At 38.5% G+C, this 24,355-nt stretch overlaps 2 protein-coding genes across 2 annotated transcripts in view; one reads left to right on the top strand and one right to left on the bottom strand.

Annotated features, from left to right (window-relative positions):
- The window catches only part of LOC107559800 (FYVE, RhoGEF and PH domain-containing protein 4-like), a 38,060-nt gene extending 24,103 nt beyond the window's left edge, over positions 1 to 13,957 (top strand). The window contains exons 5-19 of the mRNA XM_016243771.1: positions 29 to 193; positions 289 to 756; positions 4,798 to 4,962; positions 5,058 to 5,525; positions 9,894 to 9,983; positions 10,162 to 10,307; positions 10,398 to 10,554; positions 11,583 to 11,721; positions 11,801 to 11,859; positions 12,080 to 12,226; positions 12,314 to 12,486; positions 12,602 to 12,632; positions 12,711 to 12,791; positions 13,400 to 13,534; positions 13,616 to 13,957. Of these exons, the coding sequence (XP_016099257.1) occupies positions 29 to 193; positions 289 to 756; positions 4,798 to 4,962; positions 5,058 to 5,525; positions 9,894 to 9,983; positions 10,162 to 10,307; positions 10,398 to 10,554; positions 11,583 to 11,721; positions 11,801 to 11,859; positions 12,080 to 12,226; positions 12,314 to 12,486; positions 12,602 to 12,632; positions 12,711 to 12,791; positions 13,400 to 13,534; positions 13,616 to 13,819 (2,628 nt within the window). The 3' untranslated portion in view covers positions 13,820 to 13,957. The remainder of the gene's footprint in view (positions 1 to 28; positions 194 to 288; positions 757 to 4,797; positions 4,963 to 5,057; positions 5,526 to 9,893; positions 9,984 to 10,161; positions 10,308 to 10,397; positions 10,555 to 11,582; positions 11,722 to 11,800; positions 11,860 to 12,079; positions 12,227 to 12,313; positions 12,487 to 12,601; positions 12,633 to 12,710; positions 12,792 to 13,399; positions 13,535 to 13,615) is intronic.
- Positions 13,958 to 15,954: 1,997 nt separating this feature from the next.
- The window catches only part of LOC107559796 (nuclear pore complex protein Nup205-like), a gene marked incomplete at its 5' end in the record, with an annotated part of 16,836 nt that continues 8,435 nt past the window's right edge, over positions 15,955 to 24,355 (bottom strand). The window contains 20 exons of the mRNA XM_016243760.1: positions 15,955 to 16,300; positions 16,713 to 16,771; positions 16,861 to 16,965; positions 17,106 to 17,235; positions 17,330 to 17,487; positions 17,564 to 17,669; positions 18,824 to 18,955; positions 19,170 to 19,243; positions 19,322 to 19,448; positions 19,999 to 20,137; positions 20,228 to 20,541; positions 20,622 to 20,767; positions 21,081 to 21,195; positions 21,298 to 21,422; positions 21,517 to 21,681; positions 21,766 to 21,844; positions 21,931 to 22,051; positions 23,325 to 23,514; positions 23,725 to 23,962; positions 24,065 to 24,274. Of these exons, the coding sequence (XP_016099246.1) occupies positions 16,148 to 16,300; positions 16,713 to 16,771; positions 16,861 to 16,965; positions 17,106 to 17,235; positions 17,330 to 17,487; positions 17,564 to 17,669; positions 18,824 to 18,955; positions 19,170 to 19,243; positions 19,322 to 19,448; positions 19,999 to 20,137; positions 20,228 to 20,541; positions 20,622 to 20,767; positions 21,081 to 21,195; positions 21,298 to 21,422; positions 21,517 to 21,681; positions 21,766 to 21,844; positions 21,931 to 22,051; positions 23,325 to 23,514; positions 23,725 to 23,962; positions 24,065 to 24,274 (2,886 nt within the window). The remainder of the gene's footprint in view (positions 16,301 to 16,712; positions 16,772 to 16,860; positions 16,966 to 17,105; positions 17,236 to 17,329; positions 17,488 to 17,563; positions 17,670 to 18,823; positions 18,956 to 19,169; positions 19,244 to 19,321; positions 19,449 to 19,998; positions 20,138 to 20,227; positions 20,542 to 20,621; positions 20,768 to 21,080; positions 21,196 to 21,297; positions 21,423 to 21,516; positions 21,682 to 21,765; positions 21,845 to 21,930; positions 22,052 to 23,324; positions 23,515 to 23,724; positions 23,963 to 24,064; positions 24,275 to 24,355) is intronic.

Genomic DNA, 24,355 nt, shown 5'->3' with positions numbered 1-24,355 from the left:
TTGCATGTTGGCATGTGTTCTGAAGTAGGGCAGCCGTGTCTCACGGGACACTCTGCAGCCGCGTTCTACCTCTCCTCACGCTCTCTGTTCCTCCCATCCTCCTCCTATCCTCTTTTCCTCCACTCCTCCCATGAACCGCTCATTCACACGTCCCCTGCAGACGCACACATGGCTGCCCCACAAGACAGAGGAAGTTTGTTCAACACTTCTTTCAGCGCCATCACATTCACACAAACAACACATCTTTCTCTTTCTGTTCGCCAACTGTAAAAGTTAGTGGTCTTCTAGGAGTTCTCGGACTCTAAAGAAGGTGACCTTCCTCTGCTTTCTCTCTCTCTCAACAGTCACACAGACAGTCGGAGGGAGGGCGCTCCTCTGAAGCAGGTCAGCATATCTCCTAACAGCAGCCCGGCTCACAAAAACTACCAGAGACAGACGGAGCAGCCCACAGACTCCGGCTCTCCTGCGAACAGCCCACGACATGCTCTCAAACCCCCCAATGGGGTCCTAGCCCAAAAGAAGAGAGAACAGGACAGGAATCGGGACATGGACGGAATTACGCACGACACAGTTCCGGTCGTGAGAACAGACAGGCAGGGACTGCTGAACGGAGATGCCGGTGATGTGGCTAAGAGGGAAATTATGGACGAGGACTGTGTAGATCCACCTCACGCTCACATAGAACGGGCTAAAGAGGAGGAGAGGAAAGCGCCGGAGCAGCGTGAAGTTGTGATGAACAGCATCCCAGAGCAGAAGGTAAGATGGATTTGGTATCTGAGAGGATTGGTGAGGAGTATTGGTCCGCTCAGATTTTGTCTGTCCGTGTGAGTGTGAGTGTGTTTATGGAGTCAGTAGTGACACTGTCACACAGTTATTTGACACCTCGGGCCCGGCTGAGCAATGTGCTGTCTCATCCGCCAGATTTACATGCTGACGTTCACGTTAGTCTTACAGCCAGGCCTTCATTTCCTCTGAAGAAAACATTGCAGATGGATTAATGCTTCTGGTTTTGTTTTTTTGTTTTGTTTTTTAAATCTTGTAGATGTGGGTCAAGTAGACTGAAGTCTGATGACAAAATCTGTCATTATGGTACACTTACGCACTCAAGGCCTTTCTATATTGTTAGTATAGTCACGGCTAAAGGGCCACAATACAGCACAGCTTTGAGTGCATTATTGCTTTTTAAAAACAGCTGCTATATATTACCAAAATGAATTCTGTTTAATGGCATTCTGATGTTTACAATCAATACTTTGGACGTGCTTGACTGAAGTGTATGTTATCGTTTTAAAAACCTAAAATATTGTGTTTAAATGCTTAGTCATGGAGTCAGTAAATTGGTAAACAGATTAAAGTTGCAGTCCGTAACTTTTGCCGCTCTAGCGGTTAATAAACAGAATTGCGTGCATCTTGCGGAAGAACATTGTAGCCGGAGCTACTTCTCTCTGTTTATGTCTATGACGAATCACACAGGTATTGGGCTACTCTGCAGCATTACCTACATGAATCAGTCTAAAATAATCCGAATTAGGGATGTCACGATTTTCGAATATTCGATTAGTTGATTTAATTATAGAATATCGAATAGGTTGTGCGATTATTGTCTCCCCATGTTTTCCGTGCGGTGGTGTTCATGTAAGCAGAGGTTGGCGCTGCCAATAACGCACCTAAAAGCTGCTGTCAAAGACAACAGGAGAACACATTGTCTCGTCCGCACACTGTAGACTTGCGTGGCATAAAAAAAGACTTCCGTGGCATATAACAGTTACAGTAACTTGGGACGATGTCAAATAAGAGTTCTGTGCGGACCACAAACACCCCCGACTGGGTTAGAGATGTGGCTGAATCTGTATTCAGAAAGGCGCGGTAAACAAATAACGCGTTCTATGGAGCCACTAAAGGGACATGGTTAGCCGCTTGCTAACGGTAGCCTGTTACATTACAGTGCATAGCATTTCACGTACCACAAAAACAGAGTAAGGAGAGATGACTGATAGGATGATGGCGAATGATTTGCAGATCCTGAGCACCACTGACAAACATCTAATCTTGTAAAATGTGTGGTAAGTAACGTTACTGCCGAGTGCTGCTCCGTACGTACGTGTGATTGCGAGTCTCGAAAGTGAAAGTAAAAAAGCATGCGTTCAAAAGCGATTTAAATGCCCCGCATATTAACAATGGCTCCCTGATGCCCACAGTTTATATACAGTATGATAACCTAATAATATAATTGCGACAGAAAATATTGAAGTATATTTTTCCTCCCATCTCGTATCTATTTCCTTTAGGGGTTCTATTTTTTGTGACTGATAGGATGATGGCGAATGATTTGCAGATCCTGAGCACCACTGACAAACATCTAATCTTGTAAAATGTGTGGTAAGTAACGTTACTGCCGAGTGCTGCTCCGTACGTACGTACTATACAACATACAGAACTACCACTACATAACATGCTTGCTTCCATTTGTGTGATTTTGTAGTTTTTGTTGTTGTTGTTGTTATTATTATTATTATTATTATTATTTGTTTAACATTTTTGGCCACTGCATAACACAGGTGGATGTAATTGAAGTGGAATTATTTCATAGCTTTAATTATTTTAATGATAATTGCATTTTGAAATTTTAATTTAGGATATTTGATTGTTTTACATACTCATTATTAATAATATTTTTAAATTAGTATTATTAGTATTTTGGCCACTACATAATTCACTTACTTCCATTTGTGTTATATCATAGTTTTATTTATGTTAATTAGATTATTTTATTGTTTTTAATTATTTATTTGATCATTAATAATATTATTTGATTAACATTTTTTGGTCACTATATAATTTACATACATTTGTGTTATTTTATAGTTTTAATTATTTAGATTGAATATAAATGATAAAAGACCAGATTTTCTGTGAATGTGAACACGCATGAAGCTTCAGAAACACAGACCTTCAATCCTCTGTCCACACCAGTCCCTCTTTTATTGGCTTAACTTGTTTCCTCTTATCCATCCTTTCATTTCCTGTCCTCTGAGGTAAGTTTCGACAATGAGCTTCTTTAGAATTGCAGTCAGCTGTGCCAAAGGCTGGACGTATTGGAAGTTAGCTTGGGTTCTTTGTGCTAAGTGGTGGAGGGTGTCTGTTGATTTAATTATAGAATATCGAATAGGTTGTGCGATTATTGTCTCCCCATGTTTTCCGTGCGGTGGTGTTCATGTAAGCAGAGGTTGGCGCTGCCAATAACGCACCTAAAAGCTGCTGTCAAAGACAACAGGAGAACACATTGTCTCGTCCGCACACTGTAGACTTGCGTGGCATAAAAAAAGACTTCCGTGGCATATAACAGTTACAGTAACTTGGGACGATGTCAAATAAGAGTTCTGTGCGGACCACAAACACCCCCGACTGGGTTAGAGATGTGGCTGAATCTGTATTCAGAAAGGCGCGGTAAACAAATAACGCGTTCTATGGAGCCACTAAAGGGACATGGTTAGCCGCTTGCTAACGGTAGCCTGTTACATTACAGTGCATAGCATTTCACGTACCACAAAAACAGAGTAAGGAGAGATGACTGATAGGATGATGGCGAATGATTTGCAGATCCTGAGCACCACTGACAAACATCTAATCTTGTAAAATGTGTGGTAAGTAACGTTACTGCCGAGTGCTGCTCCGTACGTACGTGTGATTGCGAGTCTCGAAAGTGAAAGTAAAAAAGCATGCGTTCAAAAGCGATTTAAATGCCCCGCATATTAACAATGGCTCCCTGATGCCCACAGTTTATATACAGTATGATAACCTAATAATATAATTGCGACAGAAAATATTGAAGTATATTTTTCCTCCCATCTCGTATCTATTTCCTTTAGGGGTTCTATTTTTTGAAATGGAAATGTCCTAGCCTTATGAGCAGTTCATTTATGCTAATCGACGGACTGTAATGTTAATAAGTGCCGTCATTCGGTTGTGTTTATTATATTAATATGTTTCAGCACGTTACAATCATTATATGGCTTGAGTTTAGGTAGCCTATCTTCTGGACTAAAACAGTTTATCATACAGATTGAAAGTGTGAATCCTGTCTCTCTCCCTCTCTCTCAGTTTATGGGTGTTTGTGCGTGCATGCGATTTTGGAGGGCTGTGATTTTCGAATAATAATCGAATAATACCCTGCGATTTTCGAATATTAGTTTTGCTTGGAATGCCCATCCCTAGTCCGAATATAGACACTTATTATTAGGGATGTAACGATTAACCGCGAGCCGGTTGAAAATCGATTTAAATATGTGACGATTCAAATCGGTTGAGATGCTAAACAAATGGCGATTCATCTAGGGGTAAGAGTTTATATGAATGTATGTCTGAGGGGAACTTACTGTCTTTAGAAAAGTTTAGATGGTATTTTTTCTTTTCATCTTGCCTCTGTATAAAGCATATTAAAGTTCATATGTGCAGCGCTGCTTTGTTTACAGCAGAAACCAGTGAAACGCTTTAAGCGCCACCTGCTGGCAGAGAGTGAATCTGCGTCTCGTTCAGCTCGTCCGCTGTTTCATGCAGATATTTTTATGTATAGTTTCACAAAACTAAAGTCAAACCATTCTGTTTTTGCTTCAAATTTTGAAATTATCATCATCACAAAACCAGACTGTCTGGGTGCACTGTACATGATTACTCTTACATAATTTATAGTTTGCTCCCACTGTTCCTGAAAGCATTTTGTTCAAAAGAGAAAGACCGTCTCGCTCTCTTGAGTGTGTAAATGTGTGTTCTTGCATGTTGGCATGTGTTCTGAAGTAGGGCAGCCGTGTCTCACGGGACACTCTGCAGCCGCGTTCTACCTCTCCTCACGCTCTCTGTTCCTCCCATCCTCCTCCTATCCTCTTTTCCTCCACTCCTCCCATGAACCGCTCATTCACACGTCCCCTGCAGACGCACACATGGCTGCCCCACAAGACAGAGGAAGTTTGTTCAACACTTCTTTCAGCGCCATCACATTCACACAAACAACACATCTTTCTCTTTCTGTTCGCCAACTGTAAAAGTTAGTGGTCTTCTAGGAGTTCTCGGACTCTAAAGAAGGTGACCTTCCTCTGCTTTCTCTCTCTCTCAACAGTCACACAGACAGTCGGAGGGAGGGCGCTCCTCTGAAGCAGGTCAGCATATCTCCTAACAGCAGCCCGGCTCACAAAAACTACCAGAGACAGACGGAGCAGCCCACAGACTCCGGCTCTCCTGCGAACAGCCCACGACATGCTCTCAAACCCCCCAATGGGGTCCTAGCCCAAAAGAAGAGAGAACAGGACAGGAATCGGGACATGGACGGAATTACGCACGACACAGTTCCGGTCGTGAGAACAGACAGGCAGGGACTGCTGAACGGAGATGCCGGTGATGTGGCTAAGAGGGAAATTATGGACGAGGACTGTGTAGATCCACCTCACGCTCACATAGAACGGGCTAAAGAGGAGGAGAGGAAAGCGCCGGAGCAGCGTGAAGTTGTGATGAACAGCATCCCAGAGCAGAAGGTAAGATGGATTTGGTATCTGAGAGGATTGGTGAGGAGTATTGGTCCGCTCAGATTTTGTCTGTCCGTGTGAGTGTGAGTGTGTTTATGGAGTCAGTAGTGACACTGTCACACAGTTATTTGACACCTCGGGCCCGGCTGAGCAATGTGCTGTCTCATCCGCCAGATTTACATGCTGACGTTCACGTTAGTCTTACAGCCAGGCCTTCATTTCCTCTGAAGAAAACATTGCAGATGGATTAATGCTTCTGGTTTTGTTTTTTTGTTTTGTTTTTTAAATCTTGTAGATGTGGGTCAAGTAGACTGAAGTCTGATGACAAAATCTGTCATTATGGTACACTTACGCACTCAAGGCCTTTCTATATTGTTAGTATAGTCACGGCTAAAGGGCCACAATACAGCACAGCTTTGAGTGCATTATTGCTTTTTAAAAACAGCTGCTATATATTACCAAAATGAATTCTGTTTAATGGCATTCTGATGTTTACAATCAATACTTTGGACGTGCTTGACTGAAGTGTATGTTATCGTTTTAAAAACCTAAAATCTTGTGTTTAAATGCTTAGTCATGGAGTCAGTAAATTGGTAAACAGATTAAAGTTGCAGTCCGTAACTTTTGCCGCTCTAGCGGTTAATAAACAGAATTGCGTGCATCTTGCGGAAGAACATTGTAGCCGGAGCTACTTCTCTCTGTTTATGTCTATGACGAATCACACAGGTATTGGGCTACTCTGCAGCATTACCTACATGAATCAGTCTAAAATAATCCGAATTAGGGATGTCACGATTTTCGAATATTCGATTAGTTGATTTAATTATAGAATATCGAATAGGTTGTGCGATTATTGTCTCCCCATGTTTTCCGTGCGGTGGTGTTCATGTAAGCAGAGGTTGGCGCTGCCAATAACGCACCTAAAAGCTGCTGTCAAAGACAACAGGAGAACACATTGTCTCGTCCGCACACTGTAGACTTGCGTGGCATAAAAAAAGACTTCCGTGGCATATAACAGTTACAGTAACTTGGGACGATGTCAAATAAGAGTTCTGTGCGGACCACAAACACCCCCGACTGGGTTAGAGATGTGGCTGAATCTGTATTCAGAAAGGCGCGGTAAACAAATAACGCGTTCTATGGAGCCACTAAAGGGACATGGTTAGCCGCTTGCTAACGGTAGCCTGTTACATTACAGTGCATAGCATTTCACGTACCACAAAAACAGAGTAAGGAGAGATGACTGATAGGATGATGGCGAATGATTTGCAGATCCTGAGCACCACTGACAAACATCTAATCTTGTAAAATGTGTGGTAAGTAACGTTACTGCCGAGTGCTGCTCCGTACGTACGTGTGATTGCGAGTCTCGAAAGTGAAAGTAAAAAAGCATGCGTTCAAAAGCGATTTAAATGCCCCGCATATTAACAATGGCTCCCTGATGCCCACAGTTTATATACAGTATGATAACCTAATAATATAATTGCGACAGAAAATATTGAAGTATATTTTTCCTCCCATCTCGTATCTATTTCCTTTAGGGGTTCTATTTTTTGAAATGGAAATGTCCTAGCCTTATGAGCAGTTCATTTATGCTAATCGACGGACTGTAATGTTAATAAGTGCCGTCATTCGGTTGTGTTTATTATATTAATATGTTTCAGCACGTTACAATCATTATATGGCTTGAGTTTAGGTAGCCTATCTTCTGGACTAAAACAGTTTATCATACAGATTGAAAGTGTGAATCCTGTCTCTCTCCCTCTCTCTCAGTTTATGGGTGTTTGTGCGTGCATGCGATTTTGGAGGGCTGTGATTTTCGAATAATAATCGAATAATACCCTGCGATTTTCGAATATTAGTTTTGCTTGGAATGCCCATCCCTAGTCCGAATATAGACACTTATTATTAGGGATGTAACGATTAACCGCGAGCCGGTTGAAAATCGATTTAAATATGTGACGATTCAAATCGGTTGAGATGCTAAACAAATGGCGATTCATCTAGGGGTAAGAGTTTATATGAATGTATGTCTGAGGGGAACTTACTGTCTTTAGAAAAGTTTAGATGGTATTTTTTCTTTTCATCTTGCCTCTGTATAAAGCATATTAAAGTTCATATGTGCAGCGCTGCTTTGTTTACAGCAGAAACCAGTGAAACGCTTTAAGCGCCACCTGCTGGCAGAGAGTGAATCTGCGTCTCGTTCAGCTCGTCCGCTGTTTCATGCAGATATTTTTATGTATAGTTTCACAAAACTAAAGTCAAACCATTCTGTTTTTGCTTCAAATTTTGAAATTATACAATCTAATTTAGAATAAAAACTGCTCATGTTGCATGTATGCAGCATCTTTGTTTGGATCATGATTAAAATGCAGTGGTTGCCTCTAATTTTAAATGGAAAGAACACAGACAAAGCCTTAGTTTGTTTATATGAAGAGATTTCTTTTATTTGTGTTACTTATTTATTTGATTTGGGGCTTGTTTTAAAATTTCAATGTAGTTTTGTTATTTACATTTACATTATATTTAAATTTTGTCATTTAGCAGACGCTTTTGTCCAAAGCGACTTACAAATGAGGACAATAGAAGTAATCAAAACCAACAAAAGAGCAATAATATGCAAGTGCAATATTAGTATATTATTATAGTGTTATATTTCAATTTCACAAAGAAAGGTGCAGCATTTTGTCCAAGCAATAATAAAAGGACACAATTAATTTATAATTTGTCTTAAATCTCATTTTGCTAAAATAAATAAATAATCGTGAATCAAATCGAATCATGAAATCAAATTCGTGAATCGGATCGTGAGTTGAGTGAATCGTTACATCCCTACTTATTATAGGTGTACCGTAGTGATTCAGGACAAGCCAAAGACACGGTTTGGAAAATGGATTCATGGTGTACTCGCTTTTTATATACATTTTGTAAATTTTGAACACAAAAAAAGTTACGGACTGCAGCTTTAAATAATTTGTTTTGGAACTCTTTCAATGGCTCTTTCAGTGGCACTTAAAAAGCACCCCGGCATGCACCTCCTGAAGTTCAAATACAGTACAAGACCGTTTTTTTTGGTTACTTAATAATAGATCCCATACTTCCATTTGTACTCTAGTTTTAAATATTTGAATATTAATTATAATGTTTTATCGTTTTTAATGATTTATTTTATTATTAGTAATATTATTTTTTAAACCATTTTTGGTCACTACATAATATGCTTGCTTCCATTTGTGTTATTTTGTAGTTTTTGTTGTTGTTGTTATTATTATTATTATTATTTGTTTAACATTTTTGGCCACTGCATAACACAGGTGGATGTAATTGAAGTGGAATTATTTCATAGCTTTAATTATTTTAATGATAATTGCATTTTGAAATTTTGATTTAGGATATTTGATTGTTTTACATACTCATTTGATCATTATTAATAATATTTTAAAATTAATATTAGTATTATTAGTATTTTGGCAACTACATAATTCACTTACTTCCATTTGTGTTATATCATAGTTTTATTTATGTTAATTAGATTATTTTATTGTTTTTAATTATTTATTTGATCATTAATAATATTATTTGATTAACATTTTTTGGTCACTATATAATTTACATACATTTGTGTTATTTTATAGTTTTAATTATTTACGAGAAAGAAGGGGGGAAATTTGATGGCGAGGTGAGGAATGTAGGTGGAGTGGGAGTCAACCTCTGAATTGGCTTTGCCCTTGACCCTTACGTTCAGAGCTCTGTTTCCCTTCAGCCCTGAGCTGAGCTGGATCTCCCACCAAAGACGCATCTGCAGTGTTATAGTTCCCTCTCAGCAAACTCAACAAAAATGTGTTGTATAATTTAAGTTATAGCGAGCCCAAAGCTCAGAACTTTAGACAATCTGAATTATTTATAGTGTCTCAAGAAGAGCTGGCAAAGGTAAAGCAAAATATGAACTTGGACCGCTTTTCATTTTAAAAAGCGAATAGAGGTCATATTTCACCCTAAAAATAAAAAGGTAAAAAATGATATTTTGCTAAAAGACTATTAATATTTTTGTAATTGTGGCATTATTTAGTTTTTATTATTTGTTATTTATATTATTTATTATTTTCATATCATTGTATAATTATTTTTTTTATATTTAAATGGTAAAGTATATAAATGAGTATTTGTAGTAATGCTTTTATACTGTTTGTTTTTAAAAAAATATCATAAATATTTTATGTACAATGTTTTTTTTTTGTCTGTTTTTTTGTGTTAAATATGACTTTATTCACCATCAAAGATCTTTAAAAACCAATATTTGCATGAAGCAAATATGTAAAAAAAAATTATGTTGATTTGTGTTTATGTATTTGTTCAAATTGAACTTCTTTTATTTAGGAAACTAATGAGCAGAAGCTCTACAAGATAGCAAACGAGCTTCTGCAGACAGAGAAGGCTTATGTTACACGACTCAACTTATTAGATCAGGTAAGGGCTCACATTGTCTTTCATGAAAGCATTTTTTTCCCTGCTTTTTCAAAGACTGACCAAACTCTTGCAAGGCCCTAAATGGGAAACCAGTACATGAGCATTGTTGTTCAATCTGAACATGTTAAATATAGTAGTATGCAAACAGACCATACATCATCTAACTCTGGCCCTGCAGGTGTTTTATGCCAAGCTGTTAGAAGAAGCAAGAAAAGACGCGTTCCCCATGGATGTGGTGAAAAACATCTTTTCCAACATCTCTTCCATTAATACCTTCCACAGCCAGTTCCTTCTGCCTGATCTGGAAAAACGCATGGGAGAATGGTAAGACGTTCACACTCTCTCTTCTCAGACATTGTGTTTGGTTTAATCAGTAGGAATATGGTCTTAATGCTCTTGAGACTTTTCCTCAAGGACGTCGACACCTCGCATTGGGGACATCCTACAGAAACTCACTCCCTTTCTGAAGATGTACGCTGAATATGTGAGGAACTTTGATCATGCCATGGATCTGCTGAAGCAGTGGACGGACCGATCGCCTCCATTTAAAGCCATCATTCTGGAAATCCAGGTGAACATTGATGTGTATAGTCTTACGGTGCTTTCACACCTGTAGATCGATTGCTTTGTTCCGAAACAGGGATTAAAATTATTACAATGTTGCTTTTTATTCTTGGTGCGGTTCGCTTTCACACGGCAACGTTTCTAAATGGACCAAATTTGTTAATACAAGTCACGAGCAAGTAAACTGTTCTCTCATTGGTCAAAGTTTCACGGTTTATTTTCCGGGATTCCACTTAGCTGTCACGGCTGTCATCCGTCAGGATGGAACGACAAGAGCTTCACGCGCTTATTGTTGGGGTTTTTTTGTAGATGTGTCACATATTAACTTTGAGCAGGAGTCCAGGATTCATCAGGAAAACATTTTTTAAATGCACTTAATAGGAAGAAGAGCAAAACGATGGCATTATAAAATGAAAAAGTGTGCTTTGATTTTGAATGGCAAAGACGTGCTCACCCACAGACATTCTTCAGGTTCATTTTGAAGTATTAGCAAAACAACAAAGCTAATGCTTTTCACGGAACTTACGCAATTACCCATTATACACTGTGATATAGCCTGGTTCGTTGGTCCGTTAGATCGGATTGCTTTCTCACTACAACCGAACCGCTCTAGAGTTCGTTTTCAATCAAGCCGAGACCACCTCATTCAGGAGATCTCGGACCGATTGTTTTGGCGCGGATCCGAGCGCGATTGCCGTGTTCACATATGCCCAAACGAACCGAGCTAAGGGGGAAAACGCGCCAGGTTCCAAAACAACGGGCCAGGTGTGAAAGCACCCTTAAACTGCAGTTTGTTACTCTTGAACACCGAGAGTCCTTTTCAATAGCCAGATTAGAATTTTTTTTTAACTCCAAATGATTTGAAAAGAGAACATTTTGATTATTAATTAATAAAGATGTTGGTAGATTTTAGTACTGATATAATGGGGGAAAAAATAGCCAAGTTACGGCTGATTTACTCTTTGTTGATATACAGTGTCTGTTTTTGCCGCCCTTAGTGTTTGTAGATTGACGTGTCTGTGTTTGTGTGTTCAGAGTCAAGAAGTGTGTGGAAGTCTGACGCTGCAGCACCACATGTTGGAGCCCGTTCAGAGAGTGCCACGATACGAGATGCTGCTCAAAGACTATCTGAAGAAACTTCCTCAGGATCACATAGACCGGCGGGATGCTGAAAGTGAGTTCAGGAGTGAGCAGATTCCTAAACCAGATGTCAAACATGACCTTTTCGAAATGTGAAATATTTGTCTCTGCAGAGTCTTTAGAGATCATTGCCATGGCTGCCACTCATTCCAACTCTGCCATTAGGAAAACAGTGAGTGTTCTTTATCTGCTGCACAAATGAATCTCTAGATTACGTTTAACGTAATAACAGAGTCAGTCACGTAATAACTGACTCTCATTTTAATAACATCTTCCAAAAATTCAAAAGTCAGGCTAAAATTATGTATTATTAAGTGCTTTTCTCTTGAAACCTACAATATATTCAAGATTGTTTTGTGCTCTTTCTCTTTATACTGTCTTCTGTCTCTTAGGAAAACCTTAAGAAATTGCTGGAGATTTATGAGATGCTGGGGGAGGAAGAGGACGTTGTGAACCCTTCGAATGAGTTAATAAAAGAGGGTCATATTCTGAAACTGGCAGCAAGAAACACTTCAGCCATGGACAGATATCTCTTCCTAGTAAGTCCATGCTGGCCATTGATGAGTTCTGATTATAGTAGCATTTGGCAATGTATTATTATAAATCTCTATGAACTTTTCCCACAGTTCAACAACATGCTGCTGTACTGTGTTCCCAAGTTTAGCTTGGTGGGACAGAAGTTTACGGTTCGCACACGTATCGGCATTGATGGCATGAAGGTGACGGAGACGTACAATGAGGATTATCCTCACACCTTTCAGGTTTCTGGAAAGGAACGGACACTGGAGCTGCAGGCCAGGTACAGACTGGACCAACTGTGCTTGCGTTCATAGTGCATACTGTGTATTCTTCAATACTGGGTGTTTTTAATGGTTGTCTTAGGGTAAATGGTTTTAACTGTTGCCTTATTACAGCTCTGAACAGGATAAAGAAAGCTGGATAAAGGTAAAAATGTAATATCAATGTTGATTATTATCAAGTCATTGGAAGTCCATTTTTAAAATGTCTTCATTTGTGTTTTAGGCGTTCCAGGAAACGATACACATCTATCTCCAGAAAAATGAGACCTTTAAGTCAGCATTCAAAGATGTGGAGGAAGTAACGGTCAGTGTGTGTCTTCTTAGAAGTGTTATAGAAGAGCATATTTAGAACGTTGAATTATTTAAATAAACAATTAAATGACACATTTTTAATTATTTAAATTAATAATTATATAAAAATGATTTAAATTAATACAATATTGAATTATTTAAATATGATTTAAATAAACAATTAAATGATTAAATGTTTTTGTTATTTAAATTATTCACATTAATAATTCAATTAATATTATTTAAATTAATAAAAGATTAAATGGAATAAGACAGAAAATATGTGACGTGATTTTTTTTATTTCATGCAAATTTAACCTAATTTTTCATCTTTTAAAAACGATTATTATTTAAATTTAAAATTATTCAGTTATTTAAATAAATGATTAAATCAAAATGATTTATATTAATTTAGCCATTGTATCATGTCTCAATTCTATAAATAAGTACTACATGAATGGTAATGTTAGTTTAATTAGATATTTTAATCTTATTGTGCAAGTCCGAGGTTCATGTTTTGTGCATATGTTCTTATGTGTGCACATAATGCAGGACTATAGAGTCATAGTAGTCCAAATTTGTTTGTTTTTATTGTTTACACATGTCTATATTTCTGTGTAGGATCTCAAGATATCAGAACTGGGTAAAAGAGCTCCTCGCTGGATTCGAGACAATGAGGTGACCATGTGCATGAGGTGCAAAGAGGCCTTTAATGCCTTAATGCGCAGGAGACATCACTGTCGGGCCTGTGGATACGTAAGCAGCAGCAAACCAAAAACATTCTGTTTTCACAATTTCAAAATGCTTGTCATGTGCTGAAATGTCTATTTCATTCAGGTGGTCTGCGGGAAGTGCTCAGACTACAAAGCCCCTCTGGAATATGATGGGAATAGGATGAACAAGGTGTGCAAAGACTGTAACTCCATCCTGACAGGCAATATAGACAGTGAGGAGAGGGAGGGCAAGAAGAAGGGCATTCTAGAGGTGAGTTCAGGATCATGTGACCTGGGGTCAGAGCTGCATTCTTTAATGTATCAATGACCACACACTGTACTGTCAGAAAAAAAGGACATCATATAACCTTTATATATATACAGTTTCGGAAGAAAATCCGACGTCCACGAACTGTTGCGGTGAATTCGGCAGCGGTAAGATCGGTCGGTAACACTTTATAATAACTTGCGGTAACCAGTCATTAACAAACATTCAGTAATGCTTAACAGATCAGTTGATGTACATTCATGAGTATGTATGAAAAAATACAAACTCAAGTTTAATTTCTAACTAATTTACATGAACTAATGATCTGTTTAGCATCATGTAATGCAATAATGTTAATATTATTAATAAAGCTTATTATATAGTGTTACCACTGGTACCCTGATGTTTTAACATTCTGGTTTGGTAACACTTTAGAAGAGGGAGCAAAGCTACAAAGATTATGGAAATCATTTTTAAAATACATTTGTGAAGTATCAGTTTTGCTTGTTCCCTGTTCTAAATTGTCACTTTGTGCATCATTGAAGCAAACTGACTTTTGATGAAGTGCGCTGGCTTATCACAAATACTGAAAAACTGAACCCTTTTCTTTGACCTTCTTTTTGTTTTATTCACTTTCAGTGAATGTCAGATTCATATTTCACCTCAAAATTACAATAAAAAAAACAGATTTTGCATAAATTAAATGAAGGCTTATTTTTATTGAATCCAGTTTTTTTGCACTTTAGTTAGAATTTTTTATTTGTCATTGTTATTTTGTGCATTGTTGATGACTGTCATTACATGAGTTTTTCTATTATTGAAATCAGCAATTTAACACATACTTCAATATATATTTTACAATATATATAGTATACATTCCAAGCAAATACTTCAATAATTAGGTCCATAAAGTTTTTTTTCCCCCCATGTTTAAGCAAATTATTCCTCTGGTTTTGAAATTGCACAAAAATAAGACAGAAATAAGTTAAACTATGAAATGATAAGTCAAAAATAAGTTAAACTATGAAACAACCAATATAATAAAAAATATAGTGTAAAAATTGTATGATAATTAGCTAATACTTCAAACCACACACACACACACAGTAGCTCAGCAAACTTATTCCTTAGCATTATCAGAGATGGACAGTCTGTGATTGATCAGCTCTCTAATCATGGTAATAGATTCAGTATTTAGTGTATCAATTTAGTGGTTGTAGATCAAATCTGTGTTATAGTTTCTGTAATGGATCTTTTATTCGTAGACAGTTGACTGATGGGATGGGTGTGAGGAGGTGGTTTTGTACTGTGGGCAGCACGATCACACTCTATAGGCCCGCTGGAGCAGGGACACATGTAGATGTTCTTTAAAAACTGTAATTATAATTTTATTATTTAAAAATAATTTATAGTGGAAATGCATGATTTTACATAGCACAAAAAGGCTCTCAGTCTAGATCGGACCATTTATTCATCCTTTGTATTTAAGAAATAAGCATGTATTTCGTTCACATTTACATCTGCATATTCTTAGCATTACTGGAAATTAATTTGGCTTCACTTTCATCACATCAACGTTGTGAGTTACAGGCCTTCTTTCACATGCACTAATCTTAAACTGAATTTTTATTTGAAAAGAAACCACTGTTTGGTTTGATGTTTCTGAGAAACTGTCATGTGTTAATGAACAATTCAAAAGCTACTTGACCTTGAAACATATCAAGGCTGTGAATTGTAATCATATTTTTGTCTGTCAATCAGTTGTTGATTTCACAGTCCATATTTTCTGAATGGGACGTGCCTATGACATTGTAGTTACGCACACATTTTTACAGGCAAACTATGGAAGCTACTGGGTTGGTATATTAAATGTGAGTTTCTGTATTAAAACATGGATGTGTGCTCACAATCCTTACCATGCGATCTGAATATAGTCTGCTGGTTCTCACTCCCAGAATCCCTTCCGCAGTAAAGCTACATCAGCTCTCAAAACCGAGACATACAAATGAAACTGAAGATTACGCACTTTACTGTTTTCTAGAAAGCGTACCTTGTAAAATAAAACAAGATTATTCTGCAATGGTTTTGTGCCTCTGCTCTTCACTGCACAAATCACCAGAAACAAAACTGCTTTATTTGCTCAAAGAACTGTACTTACCATCTTGATTTAAAAAAAAAAAAAAAAAATCACAAACAACCATCATCTGTTTAGAAAACCATTTATTTACCACATTAGAAAAAATCAATCCAATACCAAGATCTTCAGAGCAAGAAAATTTCATGTGTTGATTGATAGCATTCAAAACTGCAAAAAAGCAACTATTTGCCACCTAATTCAAAAGAGTACTTTTTAGCACTATTAGAGGGAATATACATGTATGCAAGTGTTCAGCCTTTGGCGTGATGCACTAGGCCACGGATCCTGCGCGTCAGGGCTTGGATAAAGGTGTGACGGGAGCGGGTTTTGCTATACAGACCCTCCACCTCCAGCAGCTTTCTCTGCAACGGCTCATTGAAGCTGTTCGCCACGTCAGTCTGTAACTACACACACACAAACACACAGAGAGAGAGAGGTGTCAAAAACAAGACTTTATTTCTTACGCCTTGATAAATAATGCCAGGGCTGTCCAAACTAGGTCCTGGAGGGCCGGTGACCTGCATGGTTTAGCTCCAACTTGTCTCAACACAACTGACTGGAAGTTTCTATGCCTAGTAAGAGCTCGATTAGCTGGTTCAGGGGTGTTTAATTAGGGTTGGAGCTAAACTCTGCAGGACACCGGCCCTCCAGGACCGAGTTCGGACAGCCCTGAATAAGGCTGTATTTATTTTTGTCTATTTGAATATATTTTAAAATTTTAATTTATTCCTGTGATGGCAGAGCTGAATTTGCAGCAGCCATTGTTCCACACTGGAGTAAAGAGCATGAAGCAAAGCAAAAAAAAAAAAAAAGTACCTGTTCAAGATCTTGCTGGCTCACTCTTGACACACTTAATCCTCTGCTGCCACTAGGATCTACACAGAAAGCAATAAATGAGTCTCTCATGCAAAACAACCCAAACCTGACTGCGCTTTGAAGAAGACTAGAATGAGAGACGGCTGACCTCTGAAACCTGGCAGAAGTGAGTCTTTGGGGTCAGTGGGAGTGCAGTACAGCAAGTAGAACTCTAGGTGGCGCCAAATCACAAACAAGCATGTCTCAATGGTATCTTCAGAGAAACGTCAAGAAAAACATGCAACCGTTTCCAGCATTCAGATTGTAATTCTCAAAAAATGAAACAAAAGAAACGTCGTTTTGAAACGCAAACAGGATCTCTTGATTTCTCAAACAGTCTTTGTGTTAGGATACAGGAGCAGAGGGCAAGAAGCTTGGCTCGGTTGTTGACCAGCTGGACGAGTCGGCGCTTGGCAAGCACGTTTCTCTGCACTGATGGGACCTTTTCCACTCCACCAGAACCGGACACCAGACCCTGGCACAGCTTTGCACATAAAAAGATACATTAAACATCCCACAATCAAACAAACACATTTTAGGCAGTACTACTGCAACGTTCTCTGTGTTGACAGATATACCTCCTTCAGTTCCTCAGGGGGAAGCTGCTCCACTCGCTCCAGCTTATTCAGGCTCTGTCTGTGGCTGTCATGATATCGGAAGAAGTCAGTGGCGCTGTTCTTCAGCAGGAGCAGAACCAATCCCAGACTGGGCACCCGCGCAGAGGGAACGGCTACATCTGATACATGATCACATGCAGAGTTAGGTTACAGAAGCCAGACAGAGACAGGCGTTAGACGACCACAAAGACTGACCTGCTGGTTCACTTGCTGACGGGCTGAACAGGCAGAGACTGAACTGGGCTTCAGCTGAGCTCTGCAGCAGTAGCGTCTGGCAGTACTCCATAATATTGGCACAAATCTGAGAAATCACATGATACATATATCAGTGAAGCAAACTACTGGTGGTAACACTTTAGTATAGGGACCAATTCTCACTATTACCTAGTTGCTTATTAGCATGCCTATTATTTACATACTGGCTGTTTATTAGTAATTATAAAGCACATATTCTGCATGACCATATTCCACATCCCTATTCCGACCCAATACCTAAACAACTACCTTACTAACTATTAATAACAAGCAATTTAGGAGTTTATAGAGGCAAAAGTCATAGTTAATGGTTTGTTAATAGAGAGAATTGGATCTTAAAATAAAGTGTGATCAAACTACTCAATTTTTACCCAGATTTGTGCCATGATTTAAAGTCTAGTGGAGTTGACAGTAGTTGCCAAAAGTCGTTGCCTGCCTGCCAGACTTGACAGACTTTTACAGAAAATCATAGTCTATGATGGGCACTTAGATTTTTAACCTTACACTCTTTTTCCATCCAGTTGATCAAATATCAAATAATGTAATATGACCAGAGATCAAATATTTGTAATAATTTGAGCACATTTTAGACATGCAATTTTATCATTATTGATATATTATTATTCATTTTTTTCCATTGGTTTTTATTTTATATTTATATCTGGATATCATTTTTTATATTCATATACATTTTCATTGTAATTTCAAGATACAATTAAAGTTTAAAAAAAGGTATGTTTTTGTCCGTTTTAGTTTTGTTTTTTTTAATATGCCTATAGTTCTTATTACTTTTTATTGCCATTTTAGTTAATTCAGTACTTCAAGTAAAACTAAAAGAAAATGACAAATGATGTCTTTGCAACTAGCTGAACATTTTTTTAAATAGTCTTTAATATATATTTTCAAGGATCATTCATGGTTTTAGAACACATTATTGCATTAGTCAGGCATTTCCAAGCAGATTTAAAAAGTGTTCCGTTCCACTTCAAGTAAAACTAAAAGAAAATGACAAATGATGTCTTTGCAACTAGCTGAACATTTTTTTAAATAGTCTTTAATATATATTTTCAAGGATCATTCATGGTTTTAGTTTTAGAACACATTATTGCATTAGTCAGGCAGGCAGGCCAAGCAGATTTAAAAAGTGTTCCGTTCTGTTTTAAAAGTGGTGTAGTGTTTTCCAGCTAAAGATAGTAACACCTGTTGCATGGCAACCTCCATTTCCTCTCTCTTTTCTGCAAGGTCACCAGGGGAGACGGTCTCCTCGATCTGCTTCAGGTAGCGAGCGCGATCGGTTCCCACCAGCCGCACCAGCAGAGACAACGACTGACGCTGAAGGATGGAGATCGCTCATTTTGTAATCTTCACACATGAACTTGTATTTACACAATGTCAGCTTTTAAACTGCAATCAACAGTACTGATGTCATCATTATTAACTGTGATTAGTCTGATGTCTTGCATTAAACCGTTTATAGTCACATAACCATTCTTTTCTTTTCTTTTTAAAAATAAGCTTTCAAAAGACTTTTTTTTCTATATTTTACCTGGAATCTGCCGATGTGTCCCTGTAATTCCATAAGGGCGGCACTGTTGATTTCCTGTCCCATCTCCAGAGCTCCTAAACATAAAGAAATCGAGATCCACAGCATTAGTCATCAGTGTATGAAGCATTTAAGCAGCTGTGGAGTGTCTGTACCTGGCAGAGCGGTCTTGCTGATGATGGCAGTGAGGAGAGAGAGCTCCTGTAGAGCGCCCATACTCATATCCTGACCATGCAGGATGGACTGAATGACATCAGAGTGAACGATGAGCCACTGCAGCACCTACAAATCAACACACACAGATTACTTCCCTGTCTAAAATACATTTGTTTTTATTTTTTGATGATTTTTTTTATTTAGACAAGAGTAATAAAACTTTTAAACTTTTATTTTTCTTATTTTATTGTTTTTTTCTTTCTAATTTTCATGAAATATTGGACTTTTAAAAAATATTTTAAAAAGATGACAAGTCAGAAAGATTTTTTGCCATCACATAAATAAATGTTAAAATATTCAAATAATTACTTTCAGTTGTAATAATATCTCCAATAATACTGTATTTTTGATCAAATAAATGCAGCCTTGAAGAACACAATAGACTACTTTCAAAAACATAAAAAATCTTGCCGACCCCAAAACTTCTACACAATAGTGTAAATAAACGTTCTTCACCTATGTCCCAATACTGACACACTTAAGTATGCAGTAAGATGTAGCACTACATACAAGTATGTACTTCCCTCATAACTAGCTAAACTCGTTTAGTATATAGCAAAATTTGTGAATTTGGATTCAGCCTGTTTCAAAGGAAACATTGTATGTTTGTTTGTACCTGTGCCGCCCCCTGCTGGTGCTGTGTGGTGGTGGAGGTCAAGATGACCTGCATCAGTCTGAGAGTAGGCAGCAGGATCTGTCTGTATCGCTCTAGAGGACTAGGAATAAACCCCGATGGATCTCTCTGCCCAAACACTCTGGAAGAGAGATATGGAGAGTGAGATGACATGACAGTGAGAGACATTTTTCTTCATCTATATTTAGTATCTAGATTACAGAGTACAGACCTGAGTGCCTCATTTTGAGGGAGCATGTGAAACACCTGACACTCCACCAGCTGACCAACCAGCCCACAGCGCAGGAGCTCTGTCGCACCTTGTGCTGTCTTAGCCACACGGGTCAGCAATGCCATTTTGGACTCGTAGATGTAGAGTGGTTTGAGCAATGGAGGCTGAGGTGTGAGCAGAGTTTGCAGGGCGGCATCGTCCTGCCTCAAGCTCTCAACCAGCACACGCAGGTACCCGCTGTTACACAGGTACATCAGCCACTGGCACTGTCTGTCTATAGACAACACCCGGTCCAACACAGCCAGAGCCAGCATCTGGAAAAAGACGATACCCTCAATTCATTATCTAATTTCGCAATAACTCAGTAAGATGATGTTGACTTGTTTGCTCTTACCCTGCCAATCTCATGGCCGTCACAAGCGTCTCTGCACACCACCTCCATGAGCGCAGTGCCGTAGCTCTCGATGATGGCCAGGTTCTCTCTCTGCAGCTTGGAGAAACAATCTTCAGGGGCAGTCAAACGCTCCCACATGGAGGTACCTGTAAATTCAGTATTATAATATTTGCATATTATTTTTAGATGTTAGTATATATTACACAATTTCATTATGAACAGTGTTTAAAGCCTACATGCTTTTCAGACAGATATGTTGTGAACGATCACTCCTTACAAGAATTACATAAGACTCCAAAATCTCCAAAATCAATTAAAAAAAAATACTTGGTATATTAAAATTAATTTAAAAAAAATTTAAATGTTTGAAAATTAAATAATATATATATATATATTAATAAATATAATTGTTATAAATGATACAATAATTTAATATATATCTCAAGATCAAAAGCATACCTGGTAGAATGAAAGGCAGGTGCTGCAGATGAGAGAACAGGAAGTCCTGACTGGTCCTGAGGTAACGCATGGTGGGCCCAGAAGTGTCAGGACAGGCACACAGCTGATAGATCACCTGGTACGTACACAAACACACACAGAGACACAAAAAAGATACTTTAACGTGACACAAAGGGCGTCACAATGTCTGTATGTAAATTAGTTAAACAGTGTGTACCTGGTAGAAGAGTTCAGCTAGTTGAGGGGCCTGTTTGGTGAGCACAGGTCCAGTGCGCCACTCGCTGCCCCTCTGGAGCAGACTGAGGATCGCATGCAGGCAGCTCCGTGGACAGCCAAGAACACCTTATTGATGTAGTCACAAGACCAAACTGTTTCAGGCATAGCATGGTACACATAAGAGTCCTAAATCTGATTTTGAGTCAAGCTGAGATCTTACCTGGGTCCTGCAGGTTAGTGGAGGAAACTGGCTTCTTCACTTCATAGCCCAGCAGATACAAGCCCAGATTGGGGCCCTTTAGCTCCAGAGAGGTGATCAGAAGGTTCAGGATGTGGATCTTGGTTTCATGATGAATCCTGGCCACCCGTTTCTCAGGGTCTGAGTCTGAACAAAGAGAAAAAAGGTTCTTAAATGCCGCTTTAAACCATTTATAGATGATATTTGGCTTTTTTCAGGATAAGGACTCACCATCTGCGGCTACTCCCTCCTGAGCTTCCTCACTGTCCAGACACTCCACAAAACCAGCCATCAACTTCTCACTCACCACCTGCTCATTACAAAACAGTTTTGTCATATTTAAAGCAACCCCAATTATTTGTATTACTTATTAATAGACAATGTGAGGTCTCTTACCTGATCATGTGTGAAGTCTCCAACCAGTCTGGCCTGGATGTTTGGGTAGCGTGCAATACGGCGCAGAATCTTGGCACTCTGGAAAGCAGCATCAGGGTTCGAGCTGCTGTGGTACAGGTACCTGTGAAGGCCAAACAAGTCAAATCAGCCCAAGTATTGTTGAATCAGACACAGATTAAAGCATTCCTAACATGATTTGGGGGGAAATTATTTTGCTGGGAACAATAGAAAGGCTGCTCGATTATGACAAACATCATAATCAAGATTATTTTGGTCAATATTGTAATCACGATTATTTAAAATGATTATTAGTGGGCCATATGACCAAAACTTTATATGAAAGATTTATTTAAACACAGTGATATATATCCAATATATATTTTCTGAAAATAAGGTTGCTATGACATCTACATTTTAGAGACCAGCGAAATGTCACAATTCTCAATACTACAGCAGAATACCAGAGTAACTAATATTAGTTAAAAAAACAACAACAAAAAAGGTCCTCAAAATTATTAAAATTAATTAAACTGCCAGTAATGAAAAAAAACAAAGGAATACAATGCCAGTAATAAAAAAGCAAAAGAATACAATAGAATAAAAAAATATACAAATGAAACAAACTGTGCTTTAAGTTTTTTTTAATGCAAGTCTAAAGTATTCAGTTAACAGCCTACTAGAGAAATTGTATAAGCTCATGTAAAATAAAACAGCATAGTCTTCACTGTAATAATTAAACTTCCTTTGTTTCTTATTAAAGTTACAAAAGTCCTTCAGTCAAGAGCAGTGAATGATTTTGATTGTCTTTTGTTGTTTGATTAATATTAAGCACACAGTAGGCAGCAGGAATATAGCCCACTATCACTTTAAGAGCCACATGGATCCAATTTACTGTTACACAAGTATTTTCATTCTCAACTCTTTACATTCATTTATTACATAACCGATGAGGGTTTACGTGAATAATCACTAAGCGCCACATTTTTGTGTGTATTTGACAGTTTAGGCGCTACAAGATGACTTACTTTACATGTCCGTTTGTGTTCCGTCTCTGAGCGCATGCACAGTAACAATCTTCCCGAGGAAGCGCAAGTTCTCTTTCACGCTTTTAAAAACATAAATAAATCTAATCAACTTAAATAAATCAAGCACGTCCCATTTGGCAAAGTCTCGTTACATGATTTTACTGATTTGCAAGTGAAATTGGGCTTTTATGGAGGAACGAAAGAACACCGCTGCGCTGGAAAGGGGGTGGAATGGGGCACAATAATCATTTTATCTCGATTACTGTATTTTCATAATCGTTGGCGGCCGAAATCGAAACTGAATTTCGATTAATTGCACAGCCCTAGAACAACATATGACAGATATGTATAAATAAGGAAGAAGGAGACCTGGCAATGTTGGTGATGTGATCAGCCCGTCTGCTCTGAGCACTGACACCCTGCAGGAGCTGTTCCACAGGAGAGACAAGTAGCGATGTCTGACTTTCTCTCAGCAGATCCATGAATGTCACCTCCTTCTGCAGAGCCAGCTCCAACAAACACAGACAGTGTAGCACTGCCGACTCCAACTGCTTTTTACCTACAACAATGGCAACAGCATAATGTCATCAACAAATACACACAAACTGATCCATATCCAGAAATGCTGAAATCATTCAGCATTTAGTCTCAATTAACTTGTTAAAAAAAATTATATTAAATATAAAGTTAATAACTAAATACCAAATAACTTGATGAAACATAAATGAAACAGGATATAAAAAATACAGAGCAGGCCTCTCATACTGACCAGGAAAGGGGGCGTAGGTGTCTAGCTGACGGGCGCCCTCCTCAAGCAGGCTGAGGCAGAGAGAGAGGGTGGGCGAGTCATTCAGCAGGTGGAACATCAGACTGTGTCCCGGGGGCTTATGGGCTGGCATTTGCTCTCCCTGAAGTTCCACCATTTCTTGCAGGAAGTCGGCTGGCTGCGGCTCATATTCTCTCAGAAGTTTGTGAAACACCTCTAGCACTGCCTCAGCTAGCTCCCACTACAAAGAGTAAAATAAAATCAGTCAATAAAGATACACAACCATAAATGGAGGCAAGACTGAGATAAGACACATGTTTAAGTCTAACAGGCCACAGCAAACCTTTTCTGCTGGCCGCCGGTAGGCACGTGTGGGGAAGGCCAGAAACACGGAGTCACGCAGGAAGTCAAGATAAGGCTGAAAGCCTGGTGCACGCAGTCCTGCTCCAAGATTCACTGGAAGTGCACTCTCTACCAGAGTACTGATCAGATGACAAAAGGCCCTTGTGAGAGGATACTCCTCACAGCTCGATTCAATCTCATTCAGCTCCACCTGTTAGAGAAAAATTTAATTAGTGCCAAAATAAAAGGACATATACAGTGGGGCAAAAAAGTATTTAGTCAGCCACCAATT

The sequence above is a fragment of the Sinocyclocheilus grahami genome, unplaced genomic scaffold, assembly GCF_001515645.1.
Source record: "Sinocyclocheilus grahami isolate Dianchi unplaced genomic scaffold, SAMN03320097.WGS_v1.1 scaffold22.1, whole genome shotgun sequence".
In the NCBI taxonomy this organism is placed as follows: domain Eukaryota; kingdom Metazoa; phylum Chordata; class Actinopteri; order Cypriniformes; family Cyprinidae; genus Sinocyclocheilus; species Sinocyclocheilus grahami.
This window is presented reverse-complemented; position numbering and strand designations above follow the sequence as displayed.